Genomic DNA, 17,098 nt, shown 5'->3' on the forward strand with positions numbered 1-17,098 from the left:
CTCTAAATTAAGACCTCTAGGGGATAGAGTTCTAAAATTCAGAATAAATTTACTTTCCAAAACTAGAAGTTTCCTAACAATATCACCCACTTTGGGCAAGAACAGTAAAGAAAAAGGACGTAAGATTCCCATCATGTATATTAACAAAGTGCTCACCAACTGGACTCGTCGTATTTCTGTTCCGAATATCCGTAAGATGCTTCATAATTCTTGCCTTAACAGCTCTTTTCATTTGTCTTATATACCACTTAGTATCAGCGCACCCACAACCCACTGCATACACCACCCCGCATGAATTGCAATTAAACCTACTTTTACACACATATTTTTACCATTAATACATTCACCCAAAACATTTTTAATATACATACAAACTTTAGAATGACCACAAGCAAACACACCTGACATATCATTTGGGTTAGCAAAATGTCCCGTATTCAAAAGTTCTTTCAGGTTAGCATACCGCCCATATGAAAACCTAACAAATTTGGGAAACACATTCCCCACATTTATATCTTCACATATAACATGCCATAAATTTAAAATAATCTTTCTCATGCTGTCTGAAAAAACAGAGAACTTAAAGACAAAGAAAATTTCTCTCCTATTAAATTCTTCTGTAACGGTGTTCCTGAACCTTATTCTACGATTTCTCAATTTACCACCCAAAACATCTTCCAAGGCAGTGTGCAAAACATCTTCACTATAACCTCTCTCTTGAAGTCTATCCCTAGCCTCTAAGAGAAATATACTTTTACTGTTTTCTTCTGAAATATTTCGAGCAATATGTTTAAATTCACACAGGGGCAGTGATTTGAGCAAGTGGGGTAGATGCATACTATCTGCATGTAAAAATTTATTTACCGCAGTATCTTTCCTAAATGGCTTATAATGGATATTCTTTTCTGAATCTAAGTATAACTCAACATCTAAAAATTCTATTTTAGATTTACCTTTCACTAAAGAATAACTTAAATTATGCTCATTTGAATTTAGATCAGAAAAAAAAGAATCAAATTTCTTAAGGTCACCCTTGCATAAAAAAATGAGCTTGTCAATGTAACTTTGAAATACCGCATGTTCTTTGAAAAATTCAGTATTATAAATATACTTTTTTTTAAAAAAAAAAACCCATGTACAAAATCACATATGTGGGGGCCCCATTGCTATACCTTTCACTTGCAAAAATACATCATTTTCAAATTTGAAATAATTATGTTTCAAGCAAAATTCTAACAGCCTCACTATAAATGCTGTCTTAGGGCCTTCACCCATAATGTCCCAAATAGCCTCAATACCCCATTTAAGTTGAATATTTGTGTACAATGAGTTGACAAGTACCACCACCCAATAGTAACCTTCCTGCCATATGATCTTTTTAACCTCTTTACAAAGCTCCTCAGTATTTGTCACATGTGCAGGAATTTTCCTCAAGTATTTTTTCAATAACGAATCAAGAAATGTATCTACGTTCTGCAAATAAGAACTCACCCCTGAAACTATCAGTCTTCCTGGTGGGTCCATTAAACTCTTACTTAACTTAGGAAGTACATAAAAGACTTTTTGTCACATGGTTTATCAGTGTATAGCTTCTTAACATTTTCTTTGGTCAAAACTCCTAACCTTTCTCCCCTTTCTAAAATTTCAAGAAGTTGCTCATTAAAGCTAACAATTGGGTTACAGGTTAATTTCTTATAATCTTCTTCCACCAACAGAAGCTTATACACCATCTCATCGTATTTAATTCTTGACATTACCACCCAATTGCCCCACTTATCAGCCTGTTTAAAAACAAAATCCATCAGCTTGCTTCTTAACAAAGTCAACATTTTCTATTCATTTTTAGAAATATTATACTTTTTAACACATCTAACAAATTTAATGTATTCATACTCCACTTGTTTCAGAAGCATTTGCTCAAAAAGATTAACAGCAGGGGATACTTTAGGTGGCATAAATTTACTTTGAATAGGTAATACAGGGACAGATGACTCACAATATCCAGTTTTAAAACCAGTTACAACATTCTCATCACATAACTCAGTCACTTCAGTATCGCTTTCATGCAGACAGTCATCATATATGGAAACATTGAAAAGTGGGTCATCCTCAGAAATAACATTGTCCACGATATCATTTCTTTTACCGTCATAAAATACAACTAAATGCAATTTCCTACAAAAAATCTTAACTTCTAATAACAAGTCAGCCCTAGTTGGTATTTTAACAGGGACAAACTTTGTTCCCTTCGAAAGCAGCCTCAAAGCTGCATCATCTAATATTAAATTAGATAAATTAATAATTTTTAAATTGCCATCAGTAGGATAATTTGCATTACAAAAACTCACATGTTGTTCCAAAGCGTAGTCCACAATCAAAGAAAATGTCTTTTTAAACGTTAACAAGCAATTAATCCGCAATTTTTCAGTTGCAAAACATCTTAATGCTCCTTTTTCCCATTGTAACGGTTTTGTTTGGCCGTTCCCTGTTGCACTTGAGACGTAGACAAGTTACTCTCCATTTCTAAAACATGTGAGGAATCCGAAAATGATTCCCCCTCAACAGTTTCAAAGGAAGCACTCTTTCTGGAAATGTTCTCCTGTGAAGATGCTGAAGAATCTCGTACAGCTGATTGGGCAGAATTAAACTTCCGGTTACCTCCAGACCGCCCTCTAAGTTGAGAGCATTGACATCCATACACAGAGAGAGTCTTAAAGTCATTTAAATCATGAAAGAGCTTTTTCTTTTTTCCTTTCGACCACAGAGTGTTCATACTCCTCCACTTTAGATTTAATTCCACCCATCTGCTTGGCAAAGCTCTCACATGTAAGCACATGGCTTAATTTAGTTTGCAATTCAGTGACCTGACATTGCAATTTCTCCCTACTGAGTTGGTTTCTTTTGACAAGAACACGAATCCACCCCAGCGTGCACTCAAGAGACAGCTGTCTCCATTCCAACAGCAAATCGTGTCCGTCTTCACAAAACTCCCAAGCAGGCAATTTATCAACTCTGAGATCCCTCGGAGTCACATTTAGATGTAAATATTTTTCCAACAATTTTGTATCATAGAAAAGGTTCATCTCTTTTATCATTAGATGCTCAAGCTGCAGGAACTGCACATTGTGATCCATATCACCTGTCATCGACCATACATCTTTATCCAAATACTTAGCTTCACATTCCTTCATCAACTCATCAAACAGCAGTCTGTTAATATCCGCTGAGATTTTACAAATGCTTGGCATTGCTCCTGCTCCTTCTGTCGACATGATAAAAACAAACACCAAGCAAATTGCAAAAAAAAAAAAAAAACATCAAAATAAGAACAGGAAAGCAGCAAAGCAAACACTGTTGAAGTTGTTTAATATAGCATAACACACTGGTACCTCGGCATTTCACCTTCAATGGACAAATTCACTTCAGCAACAGCCATACTTTTATACATTTAAAACCCCTGATTAATCAAGTAACACTTAAAGACACAGACATTCTTTTTTTATATCATTTTCATAAACAGAAACTTCCTTTTTTAAACATTAACATATGCATAAGTGCCAAAAATTCAAAATACACATTCTATAAAGAAATATAACCTTCTGATGCCAAATTATTAACATTTCTTTACATTTTTAAGTATTTGTTACATCAAACTTTGTTTCATATATAAAGACTCAACTTACTCTGTTAACCTCTAAATTAAGACCCTTAAGGGATAGAGTTCTAAAATTCAGAATAAATTTACTTTCCAAAACTAGAAGTTTCCTAACAATATCACCCCCTCTGTGCATATACATACATATATATATATATATATATATATATATATATATACACACATACACACACACACATATATATATATATATATATATATATATATATATATATATATATATATATACACACAGATACACACACATATATATACATACACATATGCTGCTTTCCTGTTCTTATTTTGATGTTCTTAAGTTTTTATCCCCCATCCCAGGTCATTGTATCACTGTCCTTAAACCATTACCCCTCATCTGAGGAGCTTGTTCTTCTTCAGTACTTTACTGCTAATTCTCTTGTAAAGTTACTTATATTGGTCTGTAGCCATTGGTATTACTGCTAAAGTGTATTCGTGTTTTCTAAGTACATAATGATACATTGGCATTAGATGCCAGTTTTAATCTCATTTTTATTGTTTTTGAATGTACACTGTAAGTTGTAATATCTTGTATGTTTGGATATTTGTAGCCAGTTCATGGTTGAAAATGAGCCCTTGTGATCCATTCTACCGAGCTGTCAAATAATAAAATGAAGGATTATATGTAGTCACTATTTTTATTATACTGAGAGATTAGAACAGAAAGAGTAAGGGAGTTGCTTTTGCTAAGCATTTCAGTTATAAAGCATCACTGTTCTATAATGTTTTTGTAGAGCATGGGAAAGCAATGTGGATGCATCTTTATGCTTATGCTTCTATTTTTAATAACTAGATCTCGGACGATCCCGAGAGCTGCAGTACATCTATGTAGATAACAACATACACTTGAGTGGCCTACCATCCTACCTGTATAACAAAGTAGTTGGATGCAATGGGTAAGTGTGAGACTGTGGAGCAAAACTGTGAAGCAAAATATTGATCTATTAATTTTCTAATGTCCATTTGCTGTGTCTTATCTTCTGATGTTGGTTTAAAATTATGCTGTTACAAGCACATTCTGTTTTGTAGCTCTGCTTTTGTATACAGGTGCTTCTCTTCTTTTGTCTAATATACCTTTTAAGCCCTTTTTATTTATTTTTTTGTCTATATTCTTCACCTTGACCGGTTTGTGTTACATCTTCCCTCCTGCAGGTGTGTAAAAGAAGTGCAGTTTTGTAGCATTCATTAAGACCTGTTGGTATTGAAGGATGGCATTTAAAAAATATGGCAATTAGAATACTGGACTGCTCATCTTTCATGTATTGCCTGCTTTCATGACTTTGAGTCAGATTATTACTGGTGTGGTACTGTCTCTCATAAGTTCATAGGTTCAAAGGTTAGTACTAGGCTAACTGTCCTTGTGGGCCATTTTAAGCCAAGCCAATTATCCCATGTGAGAGTCAAACCTTGCACCTTGTGTCTATAAGGTAAACACCATAGCCATTATGCAAACGTCCCGACAAAACATACAAACCTTCAGGTCCTTGAACCCACAACCTTTTCTACTTGAAGTGTGCAAATAGTCCATTTACAGATTGAGTTACAGTAGTGTTCGTCTACAGAACTCAGGATTCTATGTCTAGGACATGTGTCTGGAACGTTTCTTCCTGGGCTTTCGCTGAAAATGGGCTTTGTCCTAGTAAGACTTTCCCAGTAAACAAATGTTAAATAAATAATAAATAGTATGTTATAGTGTCTCTTAGTTGTGAAAGAATGAGTTAAAATTGACCTGAACATAATGTAATTAACACATTAGTGCTAGTCAGACCAGTATTAATAGAACATTAGTTGTACAAAGATAAACTCCATCTAAGAATTTGGAGTCACATGCTTTCGATAAGTCCTCCAAGTTATGTGTCTGTAAATATTACAGTATGCTTGTCTTTACATTTTTCATTTTTTTAGTCTTGACTGGAAACTTCTGAGCATGTTATTGCTTTGTTTTTAACTCGTATCTCAGAAAAACCTTAAAAATAAAATGTGTTCAGTTTTAAGAAAATAACGTATTTTTTGTTAAAGCTCCATTCAACTTTTTTGCAACCTCTGTCATGTCAGACTGCTTGTCCTCTATATCACCTTTTTCTCCCTTTAAGATAACAGGGGTAAGCTCCTTAAGTCTGTGACCAGGAAACAATTTTTTGTCGTCTTCTTTTTTTTTTCTAAGGCCTGTTCCTGATTCTCTCCCTAAATTACTACCACAAAGCAACTTCATATCCTAACCTGTGCATGCTACCATGTGCCCAAGATGCACAGAAGGTGGGTTTACAGTCTATATTGCTGTGGCAACAGCACAGCTAAGCTTCTTTAGGAGGTACTGAAGAAACAAATTTCATATACTTTGCCTTGACGAGGCATATAGGTCAGTGGCTTATGATGCCTAGATTGCATTTAGGAAGCTAACTCTCCACCAGTGTTTTCTGTAATGTAAAGTGAAAGTAAAAGCATCTGTTTGTATAGGCATGCAGATGTTTTAGGGTAATGGGGACTGTAGTCTGTCCTGAGGGCCACTTGATAAGCTAAAGAGTAAATTCTGCATGGGATACCAGTCCATTTTGCACACAGATGTACATGTACATAGGCATGTCTACACACTAAAAATCATCTCTGGGACGTAAGAGGAAACATTTCCTGGTAAAACCCCACATGGAAACAGGCAGGACATGCTGGCTGTGCTCAGATGTCCCTACCTGAGAACCAAGAGCTGTGAGTTACTGTTTTGTGTAATATAGGGAAAACATATGACAATTGCTCACTGTAGCATTCTCCAGCATTTTCCCTGTTTCTTGAAATGTTTAATACTATATGCTGCACTGGTATAATTTGATAGTTTTTTGTGTGTAATGAATCATTAAGAATATAACAGCTCAGCACAATTAGTGAACCAGTGTTTATATATAACATACTGATGTCTACCACATCAGAGAGTATTATCTGTCATGTGTAGGCATTTTTTTTTTTTTTTACCAGAGTTGTTGCATTCAGGAATTTAATATTCCTGTGACATGTAGCAAACTTAGAGTTGATAATCCATGTGCTGTGGGTGCAGGATGTAAGACTCTTGCATAAGGGTGTGTGTGTGGGGGGGGGGGGGTTCTGCACATCCTTTTCCCCTCCAGAAATGTTACTGTTGATGTTTCTAGTGTACTTCACTATCCATGTTTCATTGTGAGGGATGGTAGTGAATTGGAGTTGGTGAGCTACAAACTGATGAAAAGTCATATATCCAAATGGATTTTGTAAAGTGTTATTGGGTGGGACTCACAAGGTCCAAAACATAAGCTGTGTTGATTTTACTTATGTATCAGTTACGTTGATATGCAGACGCTGTACCTACAGCATTGACTAGAGAAGCCATTCAGAAAAATGAGTTGGCTAAATTTTGCTTAAATAAAGCATGGGCCCTGGACTGTTATTTTGCTGCAAATATGTTTGGATAGCTATGGCTGTTCAGTTTTGTTTTAATCACACTTCCTGACATTTTCCAGGTTCTGTGCTGTGTAGTCCCCTGTGTCTGTATGAACACTGTTGTGCAAAGGACAGCATTCACCATGTGGGCTCTTCTTATCAGTATTCTTCTTCGGGATGGATACATCAGCATTATGCTGCTGTCTCCTTTGTACTTCACTTATTCACGTAAGTGCTTAAAAAACACACACACACACACACACATATGTGTGTGTATATATATATATATATATATATATATATATATATATATATATATATATATATACACACACACACACACACACACACACACACACACACACACACTTGCACGCTGACAGACCAGTGCCATATAGATTACTTTTGATGAGAGTTGCTTATTTGTCATATTTTAATCTCACCATCCATGTAGTTTAATTACAGGTGGGGTTGCTGGAAAAATTCTGGAGAAACTCTTCTGTTTCTGTACATTGTGTGGCAAATTTAAGTAAGTATCTATGCTACGTACTGGGTGCATTTAGTAATTTCTTATGTATATTAAGAGCAGTGAAGCAGATGATGTGGCTGCTCAAGCCTGGTTCTACCGTAAGCATAAAGAATGTGTTTGGGTTGACTGTACAGTCAGCATTCTGATGTAGGGCACTCATTGCAGTAACATATTCTCCCAGTGTCAGAGCATAGGATTTAGATAAGGCCAGGAGAATCAACTGTGACCTGAGTGAAGTACTTTTGGGGGAAGACATGCTTATTTGCTGTGCTGTAAGGCTAAGAGGCTGAATGATGTCAGCAACAGCAGAATTCCTGTAGGTAGAATGGTTCTGACTGAATTAGACTATGGGCACAGAGCTTATTTTGAAATTTTCTTAAGATTACCAGCATGACATACTCAGATGAGGTTAGCTTAATGGTGGTAAACCTCCTTACAGAAAACAGCGCGACTAACAAGGATACTAATTAATATATGACATTAATCCCTGCAAATTTAATGAAATCTGTGAGATGTGCAGATCATGTTTCAGAGACAGTCGGTTCATAAGTTGTATGATTGCTGCATTCAGAAATAAAGCTTGATTAGACTAGAATCACTAAGAAACAGTTCAGAATTGTCATGTAAAGGCACAGTCTGGCTTTTGGTTGTCAGTGAATAAATTACTGCTGATTAAATGGCAGTACCAGAAGACAAGTTTCAGATAGCACCAATCCATCCACAACCCCCTTTTCCCATTTTTGCACATGGAGTCATGGTGTCACTTCGGCAGTGACAATCATCTACAGGTAATGTTGACAACACTGGGTGGCTAGCCCTGCAACGATATCACCCTTAGCGCTGAACTACCGAGACGGAAATACGTTCCTTTTAGGAATGGCTGTGGTTCCAGCCTTGGTGAGTGTGACTGTAAGAGTAAATTGTAACATTAGAGTTTTATTGAGATATTTCAGCAAGGAATAACAATATCCTTTATTGCACAGAAGGACACATCCATAGGAGACAAGGAAATCAAGATCTTTTCTCGAGTTACAAGAGTCAACATCTTTATAGGTTTTTTTTTCAATTAAAAGCAGCACTATTATAACAATTCTAAAAGTGCCATAGCCAATGAGAATTGAACAGTGCAACTTTAATTTTTCTAAGATCCTTTAACTGCTTGTTTATTACATTCCATATTAAGTACAAGTTCCAAATTCTATAATAGAAGCAAGCTAACAGATACATACTAAATGACAATCTGAATTTTCATTCTGCTGTGAAAGCTTGTTGGAAATAAAATGTACGCACTAACATTATTCCCTTCTCTGTACTTCTCACCATTCACATTCCCCCATCTGATGCTGTAAAGCATCACCCAGATCATAATGTTTATTTGCGATTGGACAATGACTGCAAGTTTTCAGATGAAAGGACACTATTTTTCACATGCTTTTTCGTTCTGTCCCTGACATGCACACTTTCAATGAAAACATGCCTATGTCTTGATGGAACAAAAACGCAGTGTGAATACTGTAAATGATCATCAGTAATATATTCAATACTATGTACTTTTTCACATTTCCCCATATATAGATCATCATATATGTTACTAAAGTCTTGCAATGCTTATTTTCATTTTCTGTTATACTGTGGTCTTTATTAGTATTGGTCAATGGCAGTGTTTCATTCAGGTTCAGTTTGACATCCCTTTCAGATTCTAATAATTTCTAAATGCGTGCTTTAAGCATAAAGAAAAGTATACCTAACAGAATTATTATAATGGGTATAAGCATGAAAAACTTTAGAATTCCTCCTCCCCATCCAGAAAAAGGTTTATTAACCATGTCCATTGGGAACTATCATCATTTTTGTCATGTGAATATTCAGCAAGTTTTTTAATTATTTCTAGGTGACTACAGATGGCACCAGTATTTTTTGGGAATAAAAGAGTGGCAGTCCATTTGGATGAGTACGCATGTACCCACTTTAGAAGTGAGGGTAAAGTCAAGTGCCATGCGGTTCTATAGCACCACACTGCGTATTGCTGTCAATTCTTGGGTTATTAAATTCATGGACTCATAAGTGGAATTACTTAAAATCTCTGTAAGCTTAGATAATTTCTTAAGTTCCAGGATGATTTCATCGCCCATAAGCAAGTTTAATACTGGCCCAAAAAATGACCCATCACCAAGACACCTGTGAGCAAGCCCTTTAAAATCAGTCTGTAGTACACTATTATGATATACCCAGGAGGCATCTGTAGTGTCTGTCTTGAAGTAAACATTGTGAATCTTGCCTTCTGGTAAAGCAGCTGTATATCAAATAGCAAGAATAACCCAACCAATATAACAACAACCAGACCAGTCTGTAGGTAACCAGGGATAAGGTTGATTTCCATAAATATTCCAAGTAATATTGCAAGTACAATTCTGGTAAAATGTATTCCATTTTTATGACAGTAAACTAATCCTGTAATAGTCATTGCTAATTGAAGTGGCATTACAGTAAAGGGGGTAGAAACATGTTTACTGTTTTGATTTTTAGCAAGAAAAATAAGGCAGAATGCATAAAGAAGCACAGAACCAGTCACTGGCATAGGAATCAAAGGAATATTCCCATCCTGTGCAACAGAAATATGCGCAGAAACCCACCACTTGCTACCGTTGAGGGTCTGCGCATAAGAATGTAAGGAAGCAGTAAAAGTATTAAATTGAGGATGCCATTCAGGTGCTCTTGGTTTAATTCTAACCAAATACCTGACTATATTTTTAGCAAAGTGTGGAAGTTTGTTAAGAAATGAGTCAGTACTTACCGTTCCAGTGATCATAGAGGATGATGGCAGAAGTAGATAAAGCAAAATGAGGATGAAGATCACAGTAATTGTAGTGATGATTGGACCCCAGGTAAGATGAGCATGTTGAGAATTGAGAAGACTGTGAAAATTTGTAAACAAGGATGTTGGGTAGGCTGTTCATTGTGCAAATGAAAATTTATCACAAAAAAGTCATCATCCAAGGGCCTTAATCACAGTTAGGCAGGAAGAACTAGTAATATTGGAAATGGAAATAAGAAAAAATGTTGTTGAAATTGAAGAATCATCATCACCACTGGAACTCAAATCAGATAGTATAAGGTAGCAGAGTCATGTTGTTTAACTTATGGTCAGACAACAGAGGTAGCTTAATTGCATTCAGTTCTGGATGGGAGCTGGGTGGCAGATGTGGAACCTGGATGAATGGCAGATAGTTCACAGGTGGATTCAGATTTGGTTTGGATGGCAAAATATCATGGTCTGTCTATTCGGAATGGAGCAATATTTTTGGTTTGTTGCTTGGTTTGGCTGGCAGTAGATTCTGCTGGTTCATCTGGTCTACTCTCAGTGGTGCTTTGGCTATATTCAACACAATGCAGGGTCTTTTTGACGTGTTGTCATGGATCTATGTTTGGAGTCCTTCACAGCGGATAGCAGTCGCAATTGTGAGCAAAACCAAGTGTGGTCCTTTCCATATGGGGCTAAGTAAGTTCCTTTACAGAATTGACTTTAATGTATACCTGGTCCCATGGATGCAGGTCATGTTGTTCCGTATGTCCAGGTCATTGAGCTGCATGCAAAATGACACCACGGTATTTCTGTAAAAGATGACACAGGATGTACAATAGGAAAACATGTTTCATCAGTATCTTACGACTCTAAATTCTTAGGGGGGGTGGCAGGCATTCTCGTGGGTCTGCCCATAAGAATTTCATGGGGGTGATATTTTCTAGGAGCACTAACTCTAATACTAAATAAAACTAAATGCAATGGCCATTTAGGACCAGTTTCCTCACACACTTTAGCTAGTCTAAGCTTAATAGTTTGATTAGCTCTCTCTACAATCCCAAATGCTTGTGGTGTATAGGGACAATGAAATGTAGTTTAACCCCTAAAGCTTTTCAAAGCTGTTGTATTACTTCACTATTAAAATGAAATCCGTGATCTGGCTATATACTACAAGGAAAATCAAACATAGGAATCAATTCACTTAACTTTTTGAATGTGTATGTACATCACTCTTCACACATGGATAAGCCTCCACCCATCCAGAAAAGATGTCAGTCATCACCAAGATAGAAGATAATTTCTGTACTTGAGGAAGTTCAGTAAAGTCCCACTTAAGGGAAGAAAAAAGGTCCCCAATGCTTTTGTATTGATTGAACAGATGCAGGTACTGATTTGGACAAATATTTACAAAATGTTGAGTGACGTCTGGGATAATGGGACATGAGGTGCATACCACTCAGTGGAAATTTGTTATATTAATGCACTTTGCCCAAATGATAAGGGTAGTGATAAGTTTTAGTCAGTTGATTTAGAAAATGTAGTGGGGCTACTGGTCGACCATCTGGCTGGTGGAACAAAAACTCCAGACAGTGACTGCAGCCATGGCATCTCCACCTTCTTCTCTGAGTCTTCTATCCGATCTTGAAAAGACAGTAACTCATATGAAGAAAAATAGTTAATTTTTTTTTCAATTGCTGCAAAAATGTAGCCTGAAAAGGATAAGACAATGCAGCCTGTTTTGCCAATGTGTTTCCATTGGTAACAAAGGAACTCAGTCTTATGTGCAGCACATTTTATTACAGCTGTCTCTGTTGGTAAAAATAAAGCTACTAACATTTCATTTACAAAAACAGCATTTTAATAACTGCCACTGCTGATTTTAAATAATCCCTTTCTTTCCAAAGTGTGCCAAAATCATGCACAAATCTATAAGCATAATGAGAATCGGCATCGATGGTCACTGATTTATCTTTGCCAGTCTTACATGTTTCAGTTATGGTTACAAATTTATTGCTTGAGCAGATATATTTTCATTTAATTCATCAGTTAATAAAATGTCTTACATGCAGACAGAAACAGCTGCTGTGAGTTTACCATTGTCTCTTTGAACACAGGAGCCATCTGTGAAAAGGATAAGGTCTGGATTCTGTAATGGGATGTCTTTTACATCTAATATAAGAAGAATCACTTTGTTAGTAATGCGGGATTCTCCTTTGTCCGCTGTGGTGATAAAATAATCAGGGTTATAAGTGGTGGATATTGAACAATCTGTAAAGAAATTACTAAGTTAACAGATATTGTGTTTTAGATTTCTGTAACAGAGCTTCTACAGAATGCAGAACTGCCAACTCTCATGCCTGAGAGTCATGTCTACATTGCTCAACATTACGGCTGCAGTCCGTGGGCACTGAGAGTGGGTTGCAACTCTAGGATCAAGATCCGTACTAAAATACGCAACAGGTCTAAAACCATCATTTGTACATTATGCTAACAGTCTTAATGCTGCTTTATTTCTTTCACTAACAGTAATACATTTTTAGAATAATCTGATAACCCACTTGCATGAGGGTTTAAAAGGAAAATTTTCAATTGCCCAAAAGATTATTCGTGATAACCCTGTGAGGGAAAAGGTTCAGGAGTATCTTTCTTTAACAATTCTAACAATGATCTTGGCACTTCTGCATAGTTAGAAATCCGATGTCGAGAGTAACCTGTTAAAACCAAAAAAGCTTGCAGTTGTTTCACTGTAGTAGGACATGGTGCAGTTTGGATCACAACAATTTTTGAAAGCAGAATATGCCTAGCACCTTCTGAAATAGGATGTCCCAAGTATTTAACCCGTTATTTCTGTAACAGCAATTTATTTTTCTTAACCTTAAATCCTAATTCGTGTGAGTCAAAAGAAAATCAGTATATTGTTTACAGTCATGTACAGTTTTTGATGCTATAAGCAAATCCTCTACATATTGAATCAAAGTAGACCCACATAGGAATGTATCTTATCTAATTGTTTCTTCATTTCTCTAGAGAAGAGAGTGGGAAATTCTGCATACCCTTGTCATTACCTAGTCCAAGTATTCTGCTGACTGTTATAAGTAAAAGCAAACAGGTATTGAATATCAGGTGTATAGGGATAGAAAAGAAGATAAGTGCATTATCTATCACTGAAAAAGTGGTGGCATCTACAGGGTATTGATGCTGCGTTAGAAACAGCTGGAAATGTTGGTACCACTACAAGTGTTCAGTGCATGTAAATCTTGTACAAACCTATGTGTACCTTTTTCCTGGTCTCTTAACTGGTAAAATAGTTTTTCAAGGACTGTGAGTTATGACAGTGATACCCTGTTGTAACAAGGCAGAAATGACAGGTTCAGTTCCCTTTTCTGCTTCTACAGATAAAGGATACTGAATTACCATAAGCAAACACTCAACAGAATTTTAATGTTATACAGATAGTTTCTGCACCCTGTGGATAGTCTGTTGCCAGATTTCCTGGAAGCTGCTGTAGTCTGGGGAGTAAGTAACAGTCATGCTGAGTCCCCAGTTGTTGTCTGACCTGTGACTGCCGATTTGCTTTAAGTTTCTGTGGGAGTTATGATTTGGTTTGATCATGCTGAGGTGATCTGAGTCTGTTGGTTGAATAATAGGGCTGAGGACTTTAGTCAGAAGTCTTTGACTGTAGTTCTAGCCAGAAAGTCTCTCTCCAGTTTGTGAATGCTTCTGGCAAAGTTTTTCAGTTCTCTTGAGATGCTAGCTATCCAAGGCCCTGAGATATTACTATGTTTCTTTTGAGGCAGTGGGGATGCATGCTCCTCTAGTAAAGGAGTGGGTCTACCTGAGTGGGTTTACAGTATAAATCATTGGGGAGTTATCTAAGGTGTGGTTTCTTGCTGATGGTGAGGTCTGAAAGGTCCATTTTGTTGAAGCTGTGGTTTCTGGTAACTCTTAATAAGCTTGTAGATCCATTTATATGTTTGTAGAATTTGTTGAGTTCAGCAAGCCCACTGTTCCAAATGATGAAGATGTCATCTATAAACCTATAGTAGCAGTTCACAAACAGAAAGTGGGGGGGGGAGTTGACGTATTCAGCTTCCCATTTGCCCATTGCTGCATTGGCGAGCCATCGCTGCTCCCATTGCTATACCTGTGGTTTGAAATTTCTTTCTTTGAATTGCAAGTACTTCTTGAGAAGAAGACTCAAGAGTCTCCCCAGCATTTCTGTTTTTCCAGGAAGGGTAGCATTCTCCTAGTTGTATGCTTGCAGGACTGCCTGAATGCAGCATTCATGGAGTAAGACTGTGTATAAGGATTCCATATCAGTGGTGACAAGTATGGAATCTTTGTGGATGGAGAGGTTTCTAATCTTCTTCAGAAAGTCAATGGAGTCCAGAATGAAGGATGGACTCCTTTTCACTAGGGGTTTTACCTGGATGTCTGGGTATATTGCAATCGGTTATGTGAAGGATCCTCTGCTTGCTTCAACCAGTCTGTATGGTGAGTCATATATGTTTTTGTGTGGCTTTGAGATGCAGAAAAAGCTAGGGAGCTTTGGGTGTGAGACCATTAGGAATTACGTAAGGTTTTGGCTTATCAGTTCTTCCTCGTGTAGGTTGCAGATTTCTGGGAGAACTTCTTGTATGCTAGTGTAACTTTTTAAGATTTTTGGGGTTGTAAAAGGAGCAGTTGTCCAAGAAGTTGAGGATCCTGTTGCAATAAGTGGAGGTGTCAATAACTAGTATACCACCACCTTTGTCAGCTTTCATGAGTCTGCGCAATTTGTCATTACTAAGTTGCTTGATTGTATGGAATTCTTTGCTGTATATGTTGTAGAACTTTTTCTTGGGTGGTGCTTATAGTAGTTTCCAAATGACAGTGTCACACTTGTCTTGGAAGGCATTGATGATCTGTGAGCTTTTGTGGTGGTGGTGGTGGTGGTGTCTTCTGGGCTATACTTCTTGTTGTTCTGGAAATGGACTATCAGTTGGAGCTTTTGAGTGAAGAGTTTTAGGTCAATGATGATTCCAGTAAAGCTCTAATATTGTTGTGGGACAAATTTTAGTCCTTTCATCAAGACGTGTTCTAATTCTTTCAGCGGTTTTGAATAATGGTTGCAGACTTAGTTATACCAGTGGGGGGGGTTTCCAATTTTTCTTCCTTGTCTCCCTGATATGTCTGTGGGAGTGTGCTAGAGGTGTTCCAAGTCTCTTTTCAACTGCCAGGTCCTGCCCATCTGCTGGTAGTTCCCGTTGTGTGGAGTTCTCCAGTCATGATTGGTAGCACTCAGATAAATGGTGGGTTTTGGGGGCGGTTGAGGTCCTGGGGAGGGTTGAGGTCCTGTGGTGGACATGGGTGGGGTGCACATGAGGCTCAGCTCTGCAGAGTTTGGGTGATTTCCAATACTGGGTTTCCCAGAAGCTGTGGGTCTTGGTGTTGTCATGTAGGTTGTTGTACTGGGTACTGGTTTCTCTCAGTCCTGAGGAAAATGTGGTTGTGGTGTCCTATGATGGTTGATGTGTCTTTGTGGTCCTGTATGTTGGTGGATTCTTTGGTATTTCTACATAGAGTTGGTTGGGTGGAGATGGGCTTTTGGGTTAAACTCATCCTGTAAGCCTCTCTGAAGTTTCCTCAGTTTTTTTCAATTTAACTCTGGTCTGCAAATCTCTTTGGTCCTTTTAAGCGTCTCAGTGGTACTGGTTTGCTGGTTCTGGTTATGTCTTAGGAGGATTTTGATGAGTGTAATGGGATTTCCTCCATGTTCTTCCAGATGGATCTTTTCTGGAGTTGTAGTCCTCTTGGATACCTTGTTTTGTGTAGGGTAATCTTCAGGTTGGTTTCTTCCCATTGTAGGCATTTTAAGTTTTTTAAGATGTTTTCTATTTCCTTGAAGGGGTCTTCTTGTAGGTGTCAAATTAGTTGTTGCTGGTCTGTATGATTCTGGTGTTCTCCATGCTCAATGTTGATGTTCAATTCTGGTGTTATCAGGAGATCTTTAAACCATGATGTGTCCTTCCTATCAGGGCTGGTAGGAACTGGGTTGTCATGTAGCCGGTTACTGTGTGGGTAACCAGATAAACAGTAAAAGCGGTGATGTGCAGTCCCAGATCTGAGGAGGTAAATATTAACTCAGCAACCTACAAGCGGGTGCTGAGGTAAAGAAAAATAAATCAGGGTAACTTGTCTTTTAGTTGGAAAGATCCTCAGTACTTAAGTGGTCCTCATTGGATCTGATTATCCTGTTATCTGGCTGGTAATTCCTGGAGTGGTAGGCACTTCTCCTGGTCTCGAGTGAAGAGGTCTTGATCACTAGTTTCTCCCTTTCATCCAGTTAAAGAAAACAGAAGCACTCAGCTCTCCTTTAAGTTCAAAGATCTTTATTGGCAGATGAGCACTGCTTAGTTGACTGAGTACACTATGCTTAGCTTCGGCTAATTTGGGTTCCAGCAGTACACAGCACTCAACTACCTTTTCACATAAATAAAAATCTATGTTTTTATGAAGACACGAGACACCTGATGATGTTTTATTTCCTATGATTTTGGCTTGCTTCTTTACACGATCTGTTGTAGCTATTTGGTATTAGCCCAGCTCATTTTTGCAGTATTGTTAACAATGGTAGGTAAAGAAAATACCCTCTAGAGGGTAAAAAGAGGAAGGAAGAGGAAAACAA

The 17,098-nt window shown here is 37.4% G+C and overlaps 1 protein-coding gene across 4 annotated transcripts in view; it reads left to right on the forward strand.

The window, feature by feature from the left end:
- The window catches only part of LRRC28 (leucine rich repeat containing 28), a 1,318,547-nt gene that overhangs the window by 1,090,644 nt on the left and 210,805 nt on the right, over positions 1–17,098 (forward strand). For all 4 annotated transcript variants that reach the window (XM_044078388.1, XM_044078386.1, XM_044078389.1 and 1 more), the window contains one exon: positions 4,488–4,590. In XM_044078388.1, coding sequence (XP_043934323.1) covers positions 4,488–4,590 — 103 coding nt within the window. The remainder of the gene's footprint in view (positions 1–4,487; positions 4,591–17,098) is intronic.

The sequence above is a fragment of the Protopterus annectens genome, chromosome 7.part0 (genome assembly GCF_019279795.1).
Source record: "Protopterus annectens isolate FY-2018-M chromosome 7.part0, PAN1.0, whole genome shotgun sequence".
NCBI classification, from domain to species: domain Eukaryota; kingdom Metazoa; phylum Chordata; order Ceratodontiformes; family Protopteridae; genus Protopterus; species Protopterus annectens.